Source organism: Salvelinus namaycush, unplaced genomic scaffold (genome assembly GCF_016432855.1).
Source record: "Salvelinus namaycush isolate Seneca unplaced genomic scaffold, SaNama_1.0 Scaffold2478, whole genome shotgun sequence".
NCBI lineage: Eukaryota > Metazoa > Chordata > Actinopteri > Salmoniformes > Salmonidae > Salvelinus > Salvelinus namaycush.
This window is the reverse complement of record NW_024059317.1, coordinates 1,632-27,055: the sequence shown is the minus strand read 5'-3', so window position 1 is coordinate 27,055 and position 25,424 is coordinate 1,632. Positions and strand designations below refer to the sequence as shown.

General features: G+C 43.3%; 1 protein-coding gene across 1 annotated transcript; it reads left to right on the top strand.

Moving 5' to 3' along the window:
* Positions 1-2,817: 2,817 nt before the first annotated feature.
* Positions 2,818-20,108, top strand: LOC120039005 (sodium/hydrogen exchanger 9B2-like; the record flags this gene model as incomplete). Its single annotated transcript, XM_038984535.1, has 6 exons — positions 2,818-2,883; positions 6,087-6,243; positions 8,788-8,958; positions 10,538-10,680; positions 11,031-11,158; positions 19,933-20,108. Coding segments are annotated over exons 1-6 (841 nt in total), but the record flags the coding sequence as incomplete, so codon positions are not given.
* Between the last annotated feature and the right edge of the window lie 5,316 nt (positions 20,109-25,424).

Here is a 25,424-nt window from a genome sequence, read left to right as displayed (position 1 = left end):
CCATACCTCTACATACCTGTGTTTACCATACCTCTACATACCCGTGTTTACCATACCTCTACATACCTCTACATACCTGTGTTTACCATACCTCTACATACCTCTACATACCTGTGTTTACCATACCTCTACATACCTCTACATACCTGTGTTTACCATACCTCTACATAACTCTACATACCTGTGTTTACCATACCTCTACATACCTGTGTTTACCAAAACTCTACATACCTGTGTTTACCACACCTCTATATACCTGTGTTTACCATACCTCTACATACCTCTACATACCTGTGTTTACCATACATCTACATACCTCTACATACCTCTACATACCTGTGTTTACCATACATCTACATACCTCTACATACCTGTGTTTACCATACATCTACATACCTCTACATACCTCTACATACCTCTATGTAGATCTACATTCCTCTATATACCTCTACATAACTCTACATACCTCTACATACCTCTACATACCTGTGTTTACCATACCTCTACATACATCTACATACCTCTACATACCTCTATGTAGATCTACATTCCTCTATATACCTCTACATAAATCTACATACCTCTACATACCTCTACATACCTGTGTTTACCATACCTCTACATAACTCTACATACCTCTACATACCTGTGTTTACCATACATCTACATACCTCTACATACCTCTATATACCTCTACATACCTCTACATACCTCTATATACCTCTACATACCTCTATATACCTCTACATACCTCTATATACCTCTATATACCTCTACATACCTCTATATACCTCTACATACCTCTATATACCTCTACATACCTCTACATACCTCTACATACCTCTACATACCTCTATATACCTCTACATACCTCTACATACCTCTACATACCTCTACATACCTCTACATAACTCTATATATCTCTATATACCTCTACATACCTCTACATACATCTATATACCTCTACATACCTCTATATACCTCTACATACCTCTACATACCTCTATATACCTCTACATACCTCTACATACCTCTACATACCTCTATATACCTCTACATACCTCTATATACCTCTACATAACTCTATATACCTCTATATACCTCTACATACCTCTACATACCTCGATATACCTCTACATACCTCTACATACCTCTACATACCTCTATATACCTCTACATACCTCTCTATACCTCTACATACCTCTACATACCTCTACATACCTCTATATACCTCTACATACCTCTACATACCTGTGTTTACCATACCTCTACATACCTCTACATAACTCTATATACCTCTATATATCTCTACATACCTCTACATACCTCTATATACCTCTACATACCTCTATATACCTCTATATACCTCTACATACCTCTACATACCTCTACATACCTCTACATACCTCTATATACCTCTATATACCTCTACATACCTCTATATACCTCTACATAACTCTATATACCTATATATACCTCTACATACCTCTACATACCTCGATATACCTCTACATACCTCTACATATCTCTACATACCTCTATATACCTCTACATACCTCTACATACCTCTACATACCTCTATATACCTCTACATACCTCTACATACCTCTACATAACTCTATATATCTGTGTTTACCATACCTCTACATACCTCTACATACCTCTACATACCTCGATATACCTCTACATACCTCTACATACCTCTACATACCTCTACATACCTCTACATACCTCTACATAACTCTACATACCTCTACATACCTCTATATACCTCTACATACCTCTACATACCTCTACATAACTCTATATATCTGTGTTTACCATACCTCTACATACCTCTACATACCTCTATATACCTCTACATACCTCTACATACCTCTACATACCTCTATATACCTCTACATACCTCTACATACCTCTACATAACTCTATATATCTGTGTTTACCATACATCTACATACCTCTACATAACTCTATATAACTCTATATACCTCTATATGCCTCTACATACCTCTACATAACTCTATATACCTCTACATACCTCTACATACCTCTACATAACTCTATATATCTGTGTTTACCATACCTCTACATACCTCTACATACCTCTATGTAGATCTTTCCCTTCTTCTTTTCTCTTCCCTCTCTTTATCTTCTTTCTCTCTCTCTCTGTGTGTGTGTGTGTGTGTGTGTGTGTGTGTGTGTGTGTGTGTGTGTGTGTGTGTGTGTGTGTGTGTGTGTGTGTGTGTGTGTGTGTGTGTGTGTGTGTGTGTGTGTGTGCCTGATTCGATGATTATACTGTTACAAGGCAGGGCTCAACAGTATAATAACAGACTGTTATTGTCAGTATTGTTTTGGTCACCTGGTTGAACCTCAATGACATGGATGACATGTGTACATCTTTGGCTTTCTGACTGGCTAACACACACACACACACACACACACACACACACACACACACACACACACACACACACACACACACACACACACACACACACACACACACACACACACACACACACACACACACACACACACACACACACGCTCACACACACGCAGTCACTCTCATCAGTGTATGAGAAGGCACAGACTGTTGTTCCATTGTCTCTCTGGCTGTCAGTGTGAGACATCGGTCATTGACTGCTGTTGTTCCATTGTCTCCCTGGCTGTCAGTGTTGGACATCAGTCATTGACTGCTGTTGTTCCATTGTCTCTCTGGCTGTCAGTGTTGGACATCAGTTGTGTGTGAGTGTGTATTTCTGATCAAATGGTCAGTGTGTCTATGTTATCACACCTGTGTGAGCATCAGAGATGGAATTGGACAGTAAGCGCTACTCTCGAATGGAGGAGGATGGAGAACAACATAAAGACACTGAGGTACTATAGCATCTCTCTATCTCTCTATCTATCTATCTATCTATCTATCTATCTATCTCTCTATCTCTCTATCTCTCTATCTCTCTATCTCTCTATCTATCTATCTATCTATCTATCTATCTATCTATCTATCTATCTATCTATCTATCTATCTATCCTCTCTGTCTGTCTGTCTGTCTGTCTGTCTGTCTGTCTGTCTGTCTGTCTGTCTGTCTGTCTGTCTGTCTGTCTGTCTGTCTGTCTGTCTGTCTGTCTGTCTGTCTGTCTGTCTGTCTGTCTGTCTGAATATACTGCATGTCTGTCTGCCTGTCTGTCTATCTATACTGTCTGTCTGTCTGTCTATCTATAATGTTTGTCTGTCTGTCTGTCTATACTGTCTATACTGTCTGTCTATCTATACTGTATGTCTGTCTATACTGTATGTCTGTCTATCTATACTGTCTGTCTGTCTGACTGTCTAACTGGGTGTCTATCTATACTGTCTGTCTGTCTGTCTGTCTGTCTGTCTGTCTGTCTGTCTGTCTGTCTGTCTGTCTGTCTGTCTGTCTGTCTGTCTGTCTGTCTGTCTGTCTGTCTGTCTGTCTGTGTACAAGACCACAGCTAGCAAACATGATTCAACTTGTCAGCTAATAATACAGAATAGAGGAAGTGGTTGAGGCCTAAAACAACATTTTGAAGCATCTGGTGTCCCTGAGGAGAGGTTTAAACACCACTGAGGACCTAGCCTTCACTGTCATATACGGTCATGTACAGGGAGTTACTCTGATTCAGTTATATACAGGGAGTTACTCTGATTCAGTTATATACAGGGAGTTACTCTGATTCAGTTATATACAGGGAGTTACTCTGATTCAGTTATATACAGGGAGTTACTCTGATTCAGTTATATACAGGGAGTTACTCTGATTCAGTTATATACAGGGAGTTACTCTGATTCAGTTATGTACAGGGAGTTACTCTGATTCAGTTATATACAGGGAGTTACTCTGATTCAGTTATGTACAGGGAGTTACTCTGATTCAGTTATATACAGGGAGTTACTCTGATTCAGTTATATACAGGGAGTTACTCTGATTCAGTTATATACAGGGAGTTAGTCTGATTCAGTTATATACAGGGAGTTACTCTGATTCAGTTATATACAGGGAGTTACTCTGTTACTCACTATCTACTCACTAGACTCTGGTCAAAAGTAGTGCACTATCTACTTACTGGGCTCTGGTCAAAAGTAGTGCACTATCTACTCACTGGGCTCTGGTCAAAAGTAGTGCACTATCTACTCACTAGACTCTAGTCAAAAGTAGTGCACTATCTACTCACTGGGCTCTGGTCAAAAGTAGTGCACTATCTACTCACTAGACTCTAGTCAAAAGTAGTGCACTATCTACTCACTGGGCTCTAGTCAAAAGTAGTGCACTATCTACTCACTGGGCTCTGGTCTAAAGTAGTGCACTATCTACTCACTGGGCTCTGGTCAAAAGTAGTGCACTATCTACTCACTAGACTCTAGTCAAAAGTAGTGCACTATCTACTCACTGGGTTCTGGTCAAAAGTAGTGCACTATCTACTCACTGGGCTCTGGTCAAAAGTAGTACACTATCTACTCACTGGGCTCTGGTCAAAAGTAGTGCACTATCTATTCACTGGGCTCTAGTCAAAAGTAGTGCACTATCTACCCACTAGACTCTAGTCAAAAGTAGGGCACTATCTACTCACTGGGCTCTAGTCAAAAGTAGTGCACTATCTACTCACTGGGCTCTAGTCAAAAGTAGTGCACTATCTACTCACTAGACTCTAGTCAAAAGTAGTGCACTATCTACTCACTGGGCTCTAGTCAAAAGTAGTGCACTATCTACTCACTAGACTCTAGTCAAAAGTAGTGCACTATCTACTCACTGGGCTCTGGTCAAAAGTAGTGCACTATCTACTCACTAGACTCTAGTCAAAAGTAGTGCACTATCAACTCACTGGGCTCTGGTCTAAAGTAGTGCACTATCTACTCACTGGGCTCTGGTCAAAAGTAGTGCACTATCTACTCACTGGGCTCTGGTCAAAAGTAGTGCACTATCTACTCACTGGGCTCTGGTCAAAAGTAGTGCACTATCTACTCACTGGACTCTGGTCTAAAGTAGTGCACTATCTACTCACTGGACTCTGGTCTAAAGTAGTGCACTATCTACTCACTGGGCTCTAGTCAAAAGTAGTGCACTATCTACTCACTGGGCTCTGGTCAAAAGTAGTGCACTATCTACTCACTGGGCTCTGGTCAAAAGTAGTGCACTATCTACTCACTGGGCTCTGGTCAAAAGTAGTGCACTATCTACTCACTGGACTCTGGTCTAAAGTAGTGCACTATCTACTCACTGGACTCTGGTCTAAAGTAGTGCACTATCTACTCACTGGGCTCTGGTCAAAAGTAGTGCACTATCTACTCACTGGGCTCTGGTCAAAAGTAGTGCACTATCTACTCACTAGACTCTAGTCAAAAGTAGTGCACTATCTACTCACTGGGCTCTGGTCAAAAGTAGTGCACTATCTACTCACTAGGCTCTGGTCAAAAGTAGTGCACTATCTACTCACTGGACTCTGGTCTAAAGTAGTGCACTATCTACTCACTGGACTCTGGTCTAAAGTAGTGCACTATCTACTCACTGGACTCTGGTCTAAAGTAGTGCACTATCTACTCACTGGGCTCTAGTCAAAAGTACTGCACTATCTACTCACTGGGCTCTGGTCAAAAGTAGTGCACTATCTACTCACTGGGCTCTGGTCAAAAGTAGTGCACTATCTACTCACTGGACTCTGGTCTAAAGTAGTGCACTATCTACTCACTGGGCTCTGGTCAAAAGTAGTGCACTATCTACTCACTGGACTCTGGTCTAAAGTAGTGCACTATCTACTCACTGGGCTCTAGTCAAAAGTACTGCACTATCTACTCACTGGGCTCTGGTCAAAAGTAGTGCACTATCTACTCACTGGGCTCTGGTCAAAAGTAGTGCACTATCTACTCACTGGGCTCTGGTCAAAAGTAGTGCACTATCTACTCACTGGACTCTGGTCTAAAGTAGTGCACTATCTACTCACTAGGTTCTGGTCAAAAGTAGTGCACTATCTACTCACTGGGCTATGGTCAAAAGTAGTGCACTATATAGGAAATATAGTGTATTTTGGAACACAGACACGATTAACTCTGACCCCCCTAGGCTGTGGGCGTGGCGAATGCCCAGTGCACCATGGGAGAGGAGACGAAGTGTAATGACATCACAGTGATCGTTTCTAACTCCACCCCCTTCCGGATCGCCCCACTGGAGCACTGTTTAAAGGCTCCGTCTGGGCTCCTGGCATATCTCATCACCACAGGTACTGAAACACTGTTTAAAGGCTGGACTCCTGGCATATCTCATCACCACAGGTACTGAAACACTGTCTAAAGACTGGACTCTTGGCATATCTCATCACCACAGGTACTGAAACACTGTTTAAAGACTGGACTCCTGGCATATCTCATCACCACAGGTACTGAAACACTGTCTAAAGACTGGACTCCTGGCATATCTCATCACCACAGGTACTGAAACACTGTTTAAAGACTGGACTCCTGGCATATCTCATCACCACAGGTACTGAAACACTGTTTAAAGACTGGGCTCCTGGCATATCTCATCACCACAGGTACTGAAACACTGTTTAAAGACTGGACTCCTGGCATATCTCATCACCACAGGTACTGAAACACTGTTTAAAGGCTGGACTCCTGGCATATCTCATCACCACAGGTACTGAAACACTGTTTAAAGACTGGACTCCTGGCATATCTCATCACCACAGGTACTGAAACACTGTTTAAAGGCTCCGTCTGGGCTCCTGGCATATCTCATCACCACAGGTACTGAAACACTGTTTAAAGGCTGGACTCCTGGCATATCTCATCACCACAGGTACTGAAACACTGTCTAAAGACTGGACTCTTGGCATATCTCATCACCACAGGTACTGAACCACTGTTTAAAGACTGGACTCCTGGCATATCTCTGTGTGTGTGTGTGTGTGTGTGTGTGTGTGTGTGTGTGTGTGTGTGTGTGTGTGTGTGTGTGTGTGTGTGTGTGTGTGTGTGTGTTGTGGATCAAATCATTAATGATTAAGACATTCAGTTTGATATAAATTGCTGACTAGTGCGATATCCAGCTGACAATGTTAAACTGAAAGTTGATCTGATTCCTCCCTCTCTCTAGTGTGTGTTAACCCTTTGTGTCCCTCCCTCTATCTAGTGTGTGTTAACCCTTTGTGTCCCTCCCTCTATCTAGTGTGTGTTAACCCTTTGTGTCCCTCCCTCTATCTATCTAGTGTGTGTTAACCCTTTGTCTCCCTCCCTCTATCTAGTGTGTGTTAACCCTTTGTCTCCCTCCCTCTATCTAGTGTGTGTTAACCCTTTGTGTCCCTCCCTCTATCTAGTGTGTGTTAACCCTTTGTGTGTCTCCCTCCCTCTATCTAGTGTGTGTTAACCCTTTGTGTCCCTCCCTCTATCTAGTGTGTGTTAACCCTTTGTGTCCCTCCCTCTATCTAGTGTGTGTTAACCCTTTGTGTGTCTCCCTCCCTCTATCTAGTGTGTGTTAACCCTTTGTGTCCCTCCCTCTCTCTAGTGTGTGTTAACCCTTTGTCTCCCTCCCTCTATCTAGTGTGTGTTAACCCTTTGTCTCCCTCCCTCTATCTAGTGTGTGTTAACCCTTTGTGTCCCTCCCTCTATCTAGTGTGTGTTAACCCTTTGTGTCCCTCCCTCTATCTAGTGTGTGTTAACCCTTTGTGTCCCTCCCTCTATCTAGTGTGTGTTAACCCTTTGTGTCCCTCCCTCTATCTAGTGTGTGTTAACCCTTTGTCTCCCTCCCTCTATCTAGTGTGTGTTAACCCTTTGTGTCCCTCCCTCTATCTAGTGTGTGTTAACCCTTTGTGTGTCTCCCTCCCTCTATCTAGTGTGTGTTAACCCTTTGTGTCCCTCCCTCTATCTAGTGTGTGTTAACCCTTTGTCTCCCTCCCTCTATCTAGTGTGTGTTAACCCTTTGTGTCCCTCCCTCTATCTAGTGTGTGTTAACCCTTTGTGTCCCTCCCTCTATCTAGTGTGTGTTAACCCTTTGTGTCCCTCCCTCTATCTAGTGTGTGTTAACCCTTTGTGTCCCTCCCTCTATCTAGTGTGTGTTAACCCTTTGTCTCCCTCCCTCTATCTAGTGTGTGTTAACCCTTTGTGTCCCTCCCTCTATCTAGTGTGTGTTAACCCTTTGTGTCCCTCCCTCTATCTAGTGTGTGTTAACCCTTTGTGTCCCTCCCTCTATCTAGTGTGTGTTAACCCTTTGTGTCCCTCCCTCTATCTAGTGTGTGTTAACCCTTTGTGTCCCTCCCTCTATCTAGTGTGTGTTAACCCTTTGTGTGTCTCCCTCTATCTAGTGTGTGTTAACCCTTTGTGTCCCTCCCTCTATCTAGTGTGTGTTAACCCTTTGTGTCCCTCCCTCTATCTAGTGTGTGTTAACCCTTTGTGTCCCTCCCTCTATCTAGTGTGTGTTAACCCTTTGTCTCCCTCCCTCTATCTAGTGTGTGTTAACCCTTTGTGTCCCTCCCTCTATCTAGTGTGTGTTAACCCTTTGTGTCCCTCCCTCTATCTAGTGTGTGTTAACCCTTTGTGTCCCTCCCTCTATCTAGTGTGTGTTAACCCTTTGTGTGTCTCCCTCTATCTAGTGTGTGTTAACCCTTTGTCTCCCTCCCTCTATCTAGTGTGTGTTAACCCTTTGTGTCCCTCCCTCTATCTAGTGTGTGTTAACCCTTTGTGTCCCTCCCTCTATCTAGTGTGTGTTAACCCTTTGTGTCCCTCCCTCTATCTAGTGTGTGTTAACCCTTTGTGTGTCTCCCTCTCTCTAGTGTGTCTGGGAGCGTTGTTGTTTGGTGTGGTCTGGTCCATCGCTGAGAAGGAGTGTTATCCAGGGGGGAATCTGTTCGGCATCATCATCTTGTTTCTCTGTGCTGTGTGTGGAGGAAAACTGGTCGGACTGATCCAACTCCCCACACTGCCCCCCTTCCCCCCTTTACTTGGTACGTTCCACTAGTCAGTGCTGTATATGTTTCATCTGACTTACGTGAAGAATGGGACTGTTTTAAAATATCACATTTCCATAAGTATTCAGACCCTTTACTCAGTACTTTGTTGAAGCACCTTTGGCAGCGATTACAGCCTCAAGTCTTCTTGGGTATGACGCTACAAGTTTGGTACACCTGTATTTGGGGAGTTTCTCCCATTCTTCTCTGCAGATCCTCTCAATCTCTGTCAGGTTGGATGGGGAGCGTCGCTGCACAGCTATTTTCAGGTCTCTACAGAGATGTTTGATCGGGCTCAAATCCGGGATCTGGCTGGGACACTCAAGGACATTCAGAGACTTGTCCCAAAGCCACTCCTGCGTTGTCTTGGCTGTGTGCTTAGGGTCGTTGTCCTGTTGGAAGGTGAACCTTCGCCCCCAGTCTGAGGTCCTGAGCGCTCTGGAGCAGGTTTTCATCAAGGATCTCTCTGTACTTTGCTCCGTTCATCTTTCCCTCGATCCTGGCTAGTCTCCCAGTCCCTGCTGCAGAAAAACATCCCCACAGCATGATGCTGCCACCACCATGCTTCACCGTAGGGATGATGCCAGGTTTGCCAGGTTTCCTCCAGACATGACACTCGGTATTCAGGCCAAAGAGTTCAATCTTGTCAAACTCCAAGCGGGCTGTCATGTGCCTTTTACTGAGGAGTGGCTTCCATCTGGCCACTCTACCACAAAGGCCTGATTGGTGGAGTGCTGCAGATATGGTTGTCCTTCTGGAAGGTTCTCCCATCTCAACAGAGGAACTCTGGAGATCTGTCAGAGTGACCATCGGGTTCTTGGTCACCTCCCTGACTGAGGTCCTTCTACCCCGATTGCTCAGTTTGGCCGGGCGGCCAGCTCTAGGAAGAGTCTTGGTGGTTCCAAACTTCTTCCATTTAAGAATGATGGAGGCTACTGCGTTCTTAGGGACCTTAAATGCTGCAGAAATGTTTTACTACCCTTCCCCAGATCTGTGCCTTGACACAATCTTGTCTTAGAGCTCTACGGACAATTCCTTCAACCTCATGGCTTGATTTATGCTCTGACATGCACTATCAACTGTGAGACCTTATATAGACAGGTCTGTGCCTTTCCAAATCATGTCCAATCAATTGAATTTACCACAGGTGGAGCTCCGTTTTCTCATCATGGGGTATTGTGATGTCATTATGGGGTATTGTGATGTCATGATGGGGTATTGTGATGTCATTATGTGGTATTGTGATGTCATTATGGGGTATTGTGATGTCATTAGGGGGTATTGCGATGTCATTAGGGGGTATTGTGATGTCATTATGGGGTATTGTGATGTCATTATGGGGTATTGTGATGTCATTAGGGGGTATTGTGATGTCATTATGGGTTATTGTGTGTAGATGGATGAGGACAAAAGGATTATGGCCCCAGCAGACACAGGACCCTGGTGTTTGCAGCTCGATGCTCTTGCCAACTCAGCCACACAGAACGACTAAACTCATACTAAACTTGTGTGCCTCTCAGGCATGTTACCTGCAGGTTTCGTCCGTTTGTAACTGATGCTGTGTTTTTATATACAGGTATGTTGCTGGCAGGTCTGGTGCTGCGTAACGTCCCGTATGTAACGGAGGCGGTCCAAATTGAGCAGGCCTGGTCAGCAGCTCTGAGGAATATCGCTCTGGCCATCATACTGACCCGTGCTGGACTGGGCCTCAACCCTTCGGTACACACAGAGAGAGAGAGAGAGAGAGAGAGAGAGAGAGAGAGAGAGAGAGAGAGAGAGAGAGAGAGAGAGAGAGAGAGAGAGAGAGAGAGAGAGAGAGAGAGAGAGAGAGAGAGAGAGAGAGAGAGAGAGAGAGAGAGAGAGAGAGAGAGAGAGAGAGAGAGAGAGAGAGAGAGAGAGAGAGAGAGAGAGAGAGAGAGAGAGAGAGAGAGAGAGAGAGAGAGAGAGAGAGAGAGAGAGAGAGAGAGAGAGAGAGAGAGAGAGAGAGAGAGAGAGAGAGAGAGAGAGAGAGAGAGAGAGAGAGAGAGAGTCTATGGAGTTTTACAGCTAAAGGAGTATGTGTTCAACAGGCTCTCCGCAGACTCAAGGGGGTGTGTGTGCGACTGGCAGTAGGACCGTGTACAGTGGAGGCATCGACAGTAGCTGTGATGTCTCACTTCCTGATGGGCTTGCCCTGGATCTGGGGATTCATACTGGGGTAAACACACACCTCAACACAGTGTTACCTCGAGACAACATTAGCTCTATCTGTCTCTCTCTCTCTCTCTCTCTCTCAATTCAATTTATTTTAAGGGCTGTATTGGCATGGGAAACATATGTTAACATTGCCAAAGCAAGTGAAATAGATAATAAACAAAAGTGAAGTAAACTGTAAAAATGACCAGTAAACATTACACTCACAAAAGTTCCAAAATAATAGAGACATTTCAAATGTTATACAGTGCAACAAGTTCTGGTAGTCTTTAATAGTTGATTGATATTTGATTATGAATAAGTTATTGCTATTTGTTCGTTGTTATTGGGCCAAAACGATTGGAGAAGTGGTTTATCCATACATCTCCGTTTTTGGATAGATATCTCTTCGTGTTGTTGTTTGTTTAGTGTTTTCCAATTTTCCCAGAAGTGGTTAGATTCTATGGATTCTTCAGTTATATTGAGCTGATTTCTGACGTGCTGTTCCTTCTTTTTCCGTAGTGTATTTCTGTATTGTTTTCGTGATTCACCATAGTGAAGGAGTAGACTCAGGTTTTCTGGGTCTCTATGTTTTTGGTTGAACAGGTTTCTCAATTTCTTTCTTAGGTTTTTGCATTTTTCATCAAACCATTTGTCATTGTTGTTCATTTTCTCAGGTTGTCTGCTTGAACTGTTTAGATTTGACAGGGAAGCTGAGAGGTCAAATATCCTGTTTAGGTTTTCCCCTGACAAGTTTACGCCTTCACTATTACAGTGAAACGTTTTGTCCAGGAAGTTGTCTAAAAGGGATTGAATGTGTCGTTGCCAAATTGTTTTTTGGTAGATTTCCACACTACTTTCCTTCCATCTATAGCATTTCTTATTATTCAGTTCCTTTGGCTTTGATGCCTCATGATTGAGCGTTCAAGTAGAAGTTTACATACACTCAATTAGTATTTAGTAGCATTGCCTTTAAATTGTTTAACTTGGGTCAAACGTTTCGAGTAGCCTTCCACAAGCTTCCCACAATAAGTTGGGTGAATATTGGCCCATTTCTCCTGACAGAGCTTGTGTAACTGAGTCAGTTTTGTAGGCCTCCTTGCTCGCACACGCTTTTTCAGTTCTGCCCACAAATTTGCTATGGGATTGAGGTCAGGGCTGTGTGATGGCCACTCCAATACCTTGACTTTGTTGTCCTTAAGCCATTCTGCCACAACTTTGGAAGTATGCTTGGGGTCATTGTCCACTTGGAAGACCCATTTGCGACCAAGCTTTAACTTCCTGACTGATGTCTTGAAATGTTGCTTCAATATATCCACATCATGTATACCATCCTCATGATGCCATCTATTTTGTGAAGTGCACCAGTCCTTCCTGCAGCAAAGCACCCCCACAACATGATGCTGCCACCCCCGTGCTTCACGGTTGGGATGGTGTTCTTCGGTTTGCAAGTCTCCCCCTTTTTCCTCCAAACATAATGATGGTCATTATGGCCAAACAGTTCTATTTTTGTTTCATCAGACCAAAGGACATTTCTCCAAAAAGTACGATCTTTGTCCCCATGCGCAGTTGCAAACCGTAGTCTGGCTTTTTTATGGCGCTTTTGGAGCAGTGGGTTCTTCCTTGCTGAGCGGCCTTTCAGGTTATGTCAATATAGGACTCGTTTTACTGTGGATATAGATACTTTTGTACCTGTTTCCTCCAGCATCTTCACAAGGTCCTTTGCTGTTGTTCTGGGATTGATTTGCACTTTTCGCACCAAAGTCTGTCTCTACGAGACACGCATCTCCTTCCTGAGCGGAGTACGCAGAGTACGCATCTCCTTCCTGAGCGGTATGACGGCTGCATGGTCCCATGGTGTTTATACTTGCAAACTATTGTTTGTACAGATGAACGTGGTACCTTCAGGCATTTGGAAATTGCTCCCAAGGATGAACCAGACTTGTGGTGGTCTACACTTTTTCTTCTGAGGTCTTGGCTGATTTCTTTTGATGTTCCCATGATGTCAAGCAAAGAGGCACTGAGTTTGAAGGTAGGCCTTGAAATGCATCCACAGGTACACCTCCAATTGACTCAAATGATGTCAATTAGCCTATCAGAAGCTTCTAAAGCTGGAATTTTCCAAGCTGTTTAAAGGCACAGTCAACTTAGTGTATGTAAACTTCTGACCCATTGGAATTGTGATACAGTGAATTATAAGTGAAATAATCTGTCTGTAAACAATTATTGGAAAAATGACTTGTGTCATGCACAAAGTAGATGTCCTAACCGACTTGCCAAAATTATAGTTTGCTAACAAGAAATTTGTGGAGTGGTTGAAAAACGAGCTATAATGACGCCAACGTAAGTGTATGTAAACTTCCGACTTCAACTGTACATACCCAGCGTCCTACAGAGCTGCAGGAGTTGTGACCCGTTTTTGTTGGTTATGTTGTCATAGTTGTATCTAGGGTGGCATATGGGGGAGGGAATGCTGTCACCTCCAGGTAGGTGTTTGTCCCCCTGTGTGCTGAAGGTGTCAGGTTCTTGTCTAGTTCTGGCATTTAGGTCACCACAGACTACTACATGTCCCTGAGCCTGGAAATGGTTGATCTCCCCCTCCAGGATGGAGAAGCTGTCATCGTTAACTTCTACTTGGTACTCATCCCGGATCCGGGAGCACCCTCATCAGTAAAAAAGCTGACTAGCATAGCCTAGCATAGCGCCACAAGTAAATACTAGCATCTAAATATCATGAAATCACAAGTCCAAGACACCAGATGAAAGATACACATCTTGTGAATCCAGCCATCATTTCTGATTTTTAAAATGTTTTACAGGGAAAACACAATATGTATTTCTATTAGCTAACCACGATAGCAAAAGACCCAACTTTCTTTTTTCACCATTTTTTTACTGCATAGGTAGCTATCACAAATTCGACCAAATAAAGAAATAAATAGCCACTAACCAAGAAACAACTTCATCAGATGACAGTCCTATAACAGATTTATTGTATAGCATATGTTTTGTTAGAAAAATGTGCATATTTCAGGTATAAATCATAGTTTTACATTGCAGCCACCATCACAACTCTCACCAAAGCAGCTAGAATAACTACAGAAACCAACATGAAATACCCAAATACTCATCATAAAACATTTATGAAAAATACACGGTGTACAGCAAATTCAAGACAAACATCTTGTGAATCCAGACAATATTTCAGATTTTTTAAGTGTTTTACAGCGAAAACACAACATAGCATTATATTAGCTTACTACAATAGCCAACCACACAACCGCATTGATTCAAGCCAACAGTAGCGATAACGAATAAACCAGCAAAATATATTAATTTTTTCACTAACCTTCTCAAACTTCATCAGATGACAGTCCTATAACATCATACTACACAATACATATATGGTTTGTTCGAAAATGTGCATATTTAGCGGCACAAATCGTGGTTATACAATGAGAATAGTAGCCAAACTGCAAACAAAATGTCGGGAGAAATCTTGGGAGAGGCACCTAATCTAATCAATAACTAATCATAAACTTGACTAAAAAATACAGGTTGGACAGCAAATGAAAGATACATTAGTTCTTAATGCAACCGCTGTGTTAGATGTTTTAAATTAACGTTACTACGACATACAGCGTGCGTTAAAGCGAGACCGCGCCGAAATTAATGGCGGAATAGTAGTTTCACATTTTTCAACAGAACAACAAATTAACATCATAAATAGTTCTTACTTTTTGATGAGCTTCCATCAGAATCTTGTACAAGTTGTCATTTGTCCAGAATAATCGTTGCTCGGTTGTAGAATGTCGTCTTCAACTGTGGAATTAGCAGCAAACATTAGCCATGTGGTTCAGACGTGTCCAAATCCCCAGAACGCAGCACAAAGAAAATCCCGAAAATCGCAATATACTGATATAAACTGATATAACTCGGTTTAAAATAACTACATTATGATGTTTTTAACACGTATATCGAATAAAATCAGAGCCGGATATATCTAACGCCTATAACAATAGCTTTTCAGAACGAAATCCTGAGGTCTGTCTCGCGCCATGACGAACGTTCAAAAGACTGCACCCCCGGTTCCAAGAGCTCTTGTTCGGCCTCAGATCTACCTAGACACCCCATTCCAATTCTCACTGCTTACTAACATCTAGGGGAAGGCGTATGCAGTGCATGTAGACCCATAGATTACATGCAAATTAATAAACTGACCCTGGAACAGAGCCCCCGATTTCAGATTTCTCACTTCCTGACAGGAAGTTTGCTGCAAAATGAGTTCTGTTTTACTCACAGATATAATTCAAACAGTTTTAGAAACTAGAGAGTGTTTTCTATCCAATAGTAATAATAATATGCATATTGTACGAGCAAGAATTGAGTACGAGGCAGTTTAATTTGGGAACGATTTTTTACAAAGTTGAAATGGCGCCCCCCTATTGAGAAAAGGTTTTAAAGGAGATTCTATTGGGGGGATGTAGGTAGCACACATGAGGCCATTTTTAGCTGTTGAGATCATTTCCTTATTAATTTCCAGCCAGATGTAAAATGTTCCTGTTTTGACTATTTAATAGAGTGGGTTAGGTCTGCTCTATACCAAATTAGCATAGTCCTTAGTCTCTTCTCTGTTTCACACCTGGTAGTGTGACCTAGAGGGCAACCAGTGTGTCCGTCTCATCTATACCATGTTTCACACCTGGTAGTGTGGTGGATGGGACGACCAGCTCTCTGTAACCTAGAGGGCAACCAGTGGGTCCGTCTCCTTTATACCACACACCTGGTAGTGTGGTGGATGGGACTACCAGCTCTCTGTAACCTAGAGGGCAACCAGTGGGTCTGTCTCCTTTATACCATGTTTCACACCTGGTAGTGTGGTGGATGGGACTACCAGCTCTCTGTAACCTAGAGGGCAACCAGTGGGTCCGTCTCCTTTATACCACACACCTGGTAGTGTGACCTAGAGGGCAACCAGTGTGTCCGTCTCATCTATACCATGTTTCACACCTGGTAGTGTGGTGGATGGGACTACCAGCTCTCTGTAACCTAGAGGGAAACCAGTGGGTCCGTCTCCTTTATACCATGTTTCTTGTAGGATGACCGTGTCTGTATTTCCAATTTCTTTGATGAAGTCTGGGTTCCTGCTCTTTAGGCCAAAGGCAGATGACCTCAGACCTTGTATATTCCAGGATGAGATAGTAAAAGCTTTGTGTTCCATAGTGTCTAGTGGTGTTTTCATGTGGTTTAGGCCCGGACCATCACAGTAGGTGTGAGCAGAGCATGTTGAGCATCTGATACATACCTCTTAGGTTGCAGGATGGGGCTTGGGCGGGTGTAATAGTGGGGGTTGGGCCTGTTGCAGGATGGGGCTGGGGCGGGTGTAATAGTGGGGGTTGGGCCTGTTGCAGGATGGGGCTGGGGCGGGTGTAATAGTGGGGGTTGGGCCTGTTGCAGGATGGGGCTTGGGTGGGTGTAATAGTGGGGGTTGGGCCTGGTGCAGGATGGGGCTTGGGTGGGTGTAATAGTGGGGGTTGGGCCTGGTGCAGGATGGGGCTTGGGTGGGTGTAATAGTGGGGGTTGGGCCTGTTGCAGGATGGGGCTTGGGCGGGTGTATTAGTGGGGGTTGGGCCTGTTGCAGGATGGGGCTTGGGCGGGTGTATTAGTGGGGGTTGGGCCTGTTGCAGGATGGGGCTTGGGCGGGTGTATTAGTGGGGGTTGGGCCTGGTGCAGGATGGGGCTTGGGCGGGTGTATTAGTGGGGGTTGGGCCTGTTGCTCTGCTCACGGCCTGGGCATATGTCCTGCTGTTATTTTGAGGTCCTTGCCACAGGGGTGGTGAGCATGGGGGGGGGGGGGGCAGAAGGGGCATAGGTGTGATATGGGGGGGCCTCTATAGGGTGTGGTCAGGGTTTGCTTGGGGTGGTCTTAGCTGATTTAGGTGTGGCTGCTAATAAGGCTACCAAGCTGCTAGGACAGAACTGACCTGGCTGCAACTTAAATGTTCACTGAAGTGTGAAGTGGTCTGGGTGTAGGTCCTCTTGGGGTGGGTTCTCTCAGTGCAGGTCCTTCAGGAGGGGTCTGGTAGATTTAGGAGGGTGTCTTGCTGGTCTGGGGCTCCTGTGTGAGGTGCTGGGGCTACTGGGGCTACGGTTGAGCGTGACGTCCTTCAGGGTCCTGGGAAAAGTTGTGATTGCTGCCTTGTAGAGGAGAACCTGGTCATAAAGGCTGTTCGGGGTGGAGTGGTGGGCCAGGTAGACATTAGGTTTTTGAGGCACAGTCCTGGGAAATGTTTACATTTACCCGCTGTATGGTGGCAGGGTGGAAGTATTTTCATGGTAGCAAGGTGGAGATAATCACTTGTGCATTGGGGAAAGTAGAAGAAGCTTTTTCAATCACTCCCTTGAGTGCTGTGGCCATCCTTTCCTGCTGGGCCCTCAGGTCATTTGTGCCCCTTATGATGTGGCTGGGGGACCCTAGTCTGTCCTCTGACAGCTCCAGGGCATGTCTGGTGTTTGGGCATCAGAATTTAGACAATTTGTGTTTGGGAAAAAGTTTGTCCTCTTAACCTTTCTGGGACCAGGAGCAGTATTGAGTAGTTTGGATGAATGAGGTGCCCAAAGTAAACTACCTGATACTCAGGCCCAGAAGCTAGGATAGGCATAGATCTGGATAGAAAACACTCTAAAGCTTCCAAAACTGTTAAAATATGTCTGTGAGTATAACAGAACTGATATGGCAGGCGGAAACCTGAGGAGAATCCATCCAGGAAGTTATTTTGAAATGGCTGTTTTTCCATTGAAAGCCTATCCACCATACAGACTTATGACCTGATCCCATGGCTTCCACTACATGTGGCCAGTCTTTAGGCATTGTTTCAGGCTTTTACTCTGACAAATGAGGGAGAAACACCACTTTCAATGAGAGGACAGTGGAAACGTCCAGACATGTGTCCAGCGCATGACCGGGGACCGTGAGGTTATTTCTTTCTTTTTCCTTTTCTATTGACGGAGATATTTTCCGGTTGAAATACGATCGATTTATTTATGACAAAAACAACCTGAGGATTGATTGTAAACATCGTTTGGCATGTTTCTACGAACATTTATGGTACTTTTTAGATGTTTCGTCTGCCTGCTGTGCCCGCGCTTTGTGCCAATGGTTTACTGAACAAAACGCACCAACAAAACGGAGGTTTTTGGATATAAAGAGGGACTTTATCGAACAAAACAAACATTTATTGTGTAACATAGAGTCTTGTGAGTGCAACCATACGAAGATCATCAAAGGTAAGTGATCCATTTTATCTCTCTATTTCTGACACCATGGGGGCTTCAACGGCCTCTGCATTTGGGTTGGGGGGTGGGGGGCTTTGGGGGTGGGAAACTCTACTGCCATTGTCAGTGCTAATTGAAGTTACAGCCAGGTCTGTTCTATCCTAGCAGCTTGGTAGCTTAGTATACTTATTTATTAAGCTTTATAAAACAGAATTAACAAGAGATTATTGTCTTTTACTTTTGGTCTTCAGAAGTAGGTTCAGACTGAACATTACTCACTCAGTGTTGGATGTATTTACAGGTTCAGACTGAACATTACTCACTCAGTGTTGGATGTATTTACAGGTTCAGACTGAACATTACTCATTCAGTGTTGTGTTGGATGGTATTTACAGGTTCAGACTGAACATTACTCATTCAGTGTTGGATGGTATTTACAGGTTCAGACTGAACATTACTCACTCAGTGTTGGATGTATTTACAGGTTCAGACTGAACATTACTCACTCAGTGTTGGATGTATTTACAGGTTCAGACTGAACATTACTCACTCAGTGTTGGATGTATTTACAGGTTCAGACTGAACATTACTCACTCAGTGTTGGAGGGTATTTACAGGTTCAGACTGAACATTACTCACTCAGTGTTGGATGGTATTTCCAGGTTCTGCTGTGTTTCCTCAGCAGGTTTTGGTTTGTTAGAAGTTTTTTGTTGTTGTCCCAAATCAAGGTTTTAGGTGTGGAATTTTACTTTGGATTGAAGATTTTAATGTTGAGGTTATTATCCTGTATAAATCCTTGTGAAAAGTTTATCTACCTTTATCCAACTCTAATTATATATTTTCTAACTCAGGAGCCCATGAGCTCACTCTCTGCTCATCTGCCCCCCCCCTCTCTCTCTTTCTCTGATGTCTCATTCTGTCTGTCTGTCTGTCTGTCTGTCTGTCTGTCTGTCTGTCTGTCTGTCTGTCTGTCTGTCTGTCTGTCTGTCTGTCTGTCTGTCTGTCTGTCTGTCTGTCTGTCTGTCTGTCTGTCTGTCTGTCTCTCTCTCTGTCTGTCTGTCTGTCTGTCTGTCTGTCTGTCTGTCTGTCTGTCTGTCTGTCTGTCTGTCTGTCTGTCTGTCTGTCTGTCTGTCTGTCTGTCTGTCTGTCTGTCTGTCCGTCTCTCTCTCTCTTTCCGTCTCTCTCTCTCTTTCCGTCTCTCTCTCTCTTTCCGTCTCTCTCTCTCGCTCTCGCTCTCACTCTCACTCTCACTCTCACTCTATCTCTCCGACTCTCTCTCTCTCTTTCCGTCTCTCTCTCTCTTTCCGTCTCTCTCTCTCTCTCTTTCCGTCTCTCTCTCTTTCCATCTCTCTCTCTCTCTGTCTCTCTCTCTCTCTCTATTTCTATCTCTCTCTCTCTCTCTTTCCGTCTCTCTCTCTCCCTCTCTCTGTCTCTCTCTCTCTCTCTCTCTCTATTTCTCTCTCTCCCTCTCTCTCTATCTCTCTCTCTCTATCTCTCTCTCTCTCTCTCTCTCTCTCTCTCTAGGTTTGTTCTGAGTGCTGTATCTCCAGCGGTGGTTGTGCCCTCCATGTTGCTGCTCCAGAAGGATGGCTACGGCGTGGAGAAGGGAATCCCTACTCTGCTGATGGCTGCTGGGAGTTTTGATGACATCCTGGCCATCACAGGGTTCACCACCTGTCTGGGCGTGGCCTTCGCCTCAGGTAAGTGAACATGTGACCACAGGGTTCACAGCAGAAGTGACCCGCCAATTAGACAGAACAATCACTCTTTCACACCGGGATGAAGCCCCATTGACTTCCTATTGCCACCTAGTAGAAATCCCACCTAAGCTCAAAACACCTGGCAGCATCTGACCACTAAACGCAGTAGTAAACCACTCAGGTTACATCTGACCACTAAACGCAGTAGTAAAACATTCAGGTTACATCTGACCACTAAACGCAGTAGTAAACCATTCAGGTTACATCTGACCACTAAACGCAGTAGTAAACCATTCAGGTTACATCTGACCACTAAACGCAGTAGTAAAACACTCAGGTTACATCTGACCACTAAACGCAGTAGTAAACCACTCAGGTTACATCTGACCACTAAACGCAGTAGTAAAACACTCAGGTTACATCTGACCACTAAACGCAGTAGTAAAACACTCAGGTTACATCTGACCACTAAACGCAGTAGTAAACCATTCAGGTTACATCTGACCACTAAACGCAGTAGTAAACCATTCAGGTTACATCTGTCCACTAAACGCAGTAGTAAACCATTCAGGTTACATCTGACCACTAAACGCAGTAGTAAACCATTCAGCTTACATCTGACCACTAAACGCAGTAGTAAACCATTCAGGTTACATCTGACCACTAAACGCAGTAGTAAACCATTCAGGTTACATCTGACCACTAAACGCAGTAGTAAACCATTCAGGTTACATCTGACCACTAAATGCAGTAGTAAACCACTCAGGTTACATCTGACCACTAAACGCAGTAGTAAACCATTCAGGTTACATCTGACCACTAAACGCAGTAGTAAACCATTCAGGTTACATCTGACCACTAAACGCAGTAGTAAACCATTCAGGTTACATCTGTCCACTAAACGCAGTAGTAAACCATTCAGGTTACATCTGACCACTAAACGCAGTAGTAAACCATTCAGGTTACATCTGACCACTAAACGCAGTAGTAAACCATTCAGGTTACATCTGACCACTAAACGCAGTAGTAAACCATTCAGGTTACATCTGACCACTAAACGCAGTAGTAAACCATTCAGGTTACATCTGACCACTAAACGCAGTAGTAAAACACTCAGGTTACATCTGACCACTAAACGCAGTAGTAAACCACTCAGGTTACATCTGACCACTAAACGCAGTAGTAAACCATTCAGGTTACATCTGACCACTAAACGCAGTAGTATTACACTCAGGTTACATCTGACCACTAAACGCAGTAGTAAACCATTCAGGTTACATCTGACCACTAAACGCAGTAGTAAAACACTCAGGTTACATCTGACCACTAAACGCAGTAGTAAAACATTCAGGTTACATCTGACCACTAAACGCAGTAGTAAACCATTCAGGTTACATCTGACCACTAAACGCAGTAGTAAACCATTCAGGTTACATCTGACCACTAAACGCAGTAGTAAACCATTCAGGTTACATCTGACCACTAACCGCAGTAGTAAACCACTCAGGTTACATCTGTCCACTAAATGCAGTAGTAAAACACTCAGGTTACATCTGACCACTAAACGCAGTAGTAAACCATTCAGGTTACATCTGACCACTAAACGCAGTAGTAAAACATTCAGGTTACATCTGACCACTAAACGCAGTAGTAAAACACTCAGGTTACATCTGACCACTAAACGCAGTAGTAAAACACTCAGGTTACATCTGACCACTAAACGCAGTAGTAAAACACTCAGGTTACATCTGACCACTAAACGCAGTAGTAAAACATTCAGGTTACATCTGTCCACTAAACGCAGTAGTAAAACATTCAGGTTACATCTGACCACTAAACGCAGTAGTAAAACACTCAGGTTACATCTGACCACTAAACGCAGTAGTAAACCATTCAGGTTACATCTGACCACTAAACGCAGTAGTAAACCATTCAGGTTACATCTGACCACTAAACGCAGTAGTAAACCATTCAGGTTACATCTGACCACTAAACGCAGTAGTAAACCATTCAGGTTACATCTGACCACTAAACGCAGTAGTAAAACATTCAGGTTACATCTGACCACTAAACGCAGTAGTAAAACACTCAGGTTACATCTGACCACTAAACGCAGTAGTAAAACACTCAGGTTACATCTGACCACTAAACGCAGTAGTAAACCATTCAGGTTACATCTGACCACTAAACGCAGTAGTAAAACATTCAGGTTACATCTGACCACTAAACGCAGTAGTAAACCATTCAGGTTACATCTGACCACTAAACGCAGTAGTAAAACATTCAGTTTACATCTGACCACTAAACGCAGTAGTAAACCATTCAGGTTACATCTGACCACTAAACGCAGTAGTAAACCATTCAGGTTACATCTGACCACTAAACGCAGTAGTAAACCATTCAGGTTACATCTGACCACTAAACGCAGTAGTAAAACATTCAGGTTACATCTGACCACTAAACGCAGTAGTAAAACATTCAGGTTACATCTGACCACTAAACGCAGTAGTAAAACATTCAGGTTACATCTGACCACTAAACGCAGTAGTAAAACATTCAGGTTACATCTGACCACTAAACTCAGTAGTAAAACATTCAGGTTACAACTGTTACATCTGACCACTAAACGCAGTAGTAAACCATTCAGGTTACATCTGACCACTAAACGCAGTAGTAAAACACTCAGGTTACATCTGACCACTAAACGCAGTAGTAAAACATTCAGGTTACATCTGACCACTAAACGCAGTAGTAAAACATTCAGGTTACATCTGACCACTAAACGCAGTAGTAAAACATTCAGGTTACATCTGACCACTAAACGCAGTAGTAAACCATTCAGGTTACATCTGACCACTAAACGCAGTAGTAAACCATTCAGGTTACATCTGACCACTAAACGCAGTAGTAAAACATTCAGGTTACATCTGACCACTAAACGCAGTAGTAAACCACTCAGGTTACATCTGACCACTAAACGCAGTAGTAAACCATTCAGGTTACATCTGACCACTAAACGCAGTAGTAAAACATTCAGGTTACATCTGACCACTAAACGCAGTAGTAAAACATTCAGGTTACATCTGACCACTAAACGCAGTAGTAAAACACTCAGGTTACATCTGACCACTAAACGCAGTAGTAAACCATTCAGGTACATCTGACCACTAAACGCAGTAGTAAACCACTCAGGTTACATCTGACCACTAAACGCAGTAGTAAAACACTTCAGGTTACATCTGACCACTAAACGCAGTAGTAAAACACTTCAGGTTACATCTGACACTAAACGCAGTAGTAAACCATTCAGGTTACATCTGACCACTAAACGCAGTAGTAAACCACTCAGGTTACATCTGACCACTAAACGCAGTAGTAAACCATTCAGGTTACATCTGATCCACTAAACTGCAGTAGTAAACCATTCAGGTTACATCTGACCACTAAACGCAGTAGTAAACCATTCAGGTTACATCTGACCACTAAACGCAGTAGTAAACCATTCAGGTTACATCTGACCACTAAACGCAGTAGTAAAACATTCAGGTTACATCTGACCACTAAACGCAGTAGTAAAACATTCAGGTTACATCTGACCACTAAACGCAGTAGTAAACCATTCAGGTTACATCTGACCACTAAACGCAGTAGTAAAACACTCAGGTTACATCTGACCACTAAACGCAGTAGTAAAACACTCAGGTTACATCTGACCACTAAACGCAGTAGTAAACCATTCAGGTTACATCTGACCACTAAACGCAGTAGTAAAACCACTTCAGGTTACATCTGACCACTAAACGCAGTAGTAAACACTCAGGTTACATCTGACCACTAAACGCAGTAGTAAAACATTCAGGTTACATCTGACCACTAAACGCAGTAGTAAAACCATTCAGGTTACATCTGACCACTAAACGCAGTAGTAAACATTCAGGTTACATCTGACCACTAAACGCAGTAGTAAAACATTCAGGTTACATCTGACACTAAACGCAGTAGTAAACCATCTCAGGTTACATCTGACCACTAAACGCAGTAGTAAAACATTCAGGTTACATCTGACCACTAAACGCAGTAGTAAAACACTTCAGGTTACATCTGACCACTAAACGCAGTAGTAAACACTCAGGTTACATCTGACCACTAAACGCAGTAGTAAAACATTCAGGTTACATCTGACCACTAAACGCAGTAGTAAACATTCAGGTTACATCTGACCACTAAACGCAGTAGTAAACACTTCAGGTTACATCTGACCACTAAACGCAGTAGTAAACCATTCAGGTTACATCTGACCACTAAACGCAGTAGTAAAACACTCAGGTTACATCTGACCACTAAACGCAGTAGTAAACCATTCAGGTTACATCTGACCACTAAACGCAGTAGTAAACCACTCAGGTTACATCTGACCACTAAACGCAGTAGTAAACCATTCAGGTTACATCTGACCACTAAACGCAGTAGTAAACCATTCAGGTTACATCTGACCACTAAACGCAGTAGTAAAACACTCAGGTTACATCTGACCACTAAACGCAGTAGTAAACCATTCAGGTTACATCTGACCACTAAACGCAGTAGTAAACCATTCAGGTTACATCTGACCACTAAACGCAGTAGTAAACCATTCAGGTTACATCTGACCACTAAACGCAGTAGTAAAACACTCAGGTTACATCTGACCACTAAACGCAGTAGTAAAACATTCAGGTTACATCTGACCACTAAAGCAGTAGTAAACACATTCAGGTTACATCTGTACCACTAAACGCAGTAGTAAACCATTCAGGTTACATCTGAACCACTAACGCAGTAGTAAAACACTCAGGTTACATCTGCTCCACTAAACGCAGTAGTAAAACATTCAGGTTACATCTGACCACTAAACGCAGTAGTAAACATTCAGGTTACATCTGACCACTAAACGCAGTAGTAAAACATTCAGGTTACATCTGTACCACTAAACGCAGTAGTAAACATTCAGGTTACATCTGACCACTAAACGCAGTAGTAAACCACTCAGGTTACATCTGACCACTAAACGCAGTAGTAAACCATCAGGTTACATCTGACCACTAAACGCAGTAGTAAACATTCAGGTTACATCTGACCACTAAACGCAGTAGTAAACCATTCAGGTTACATCTGACCACTAAACGCAGTAGTAAACCATTCAGGTTACATCTGACCACTAAACGCAGTAGTAAACCTCAGGTTACATCTGACACTAAACGCAGTAGGTAATAAACATTCAGGTTACATCTGACCACTAAACGCAGTAGTAAACATCAGGTTACATCTGACCACTAA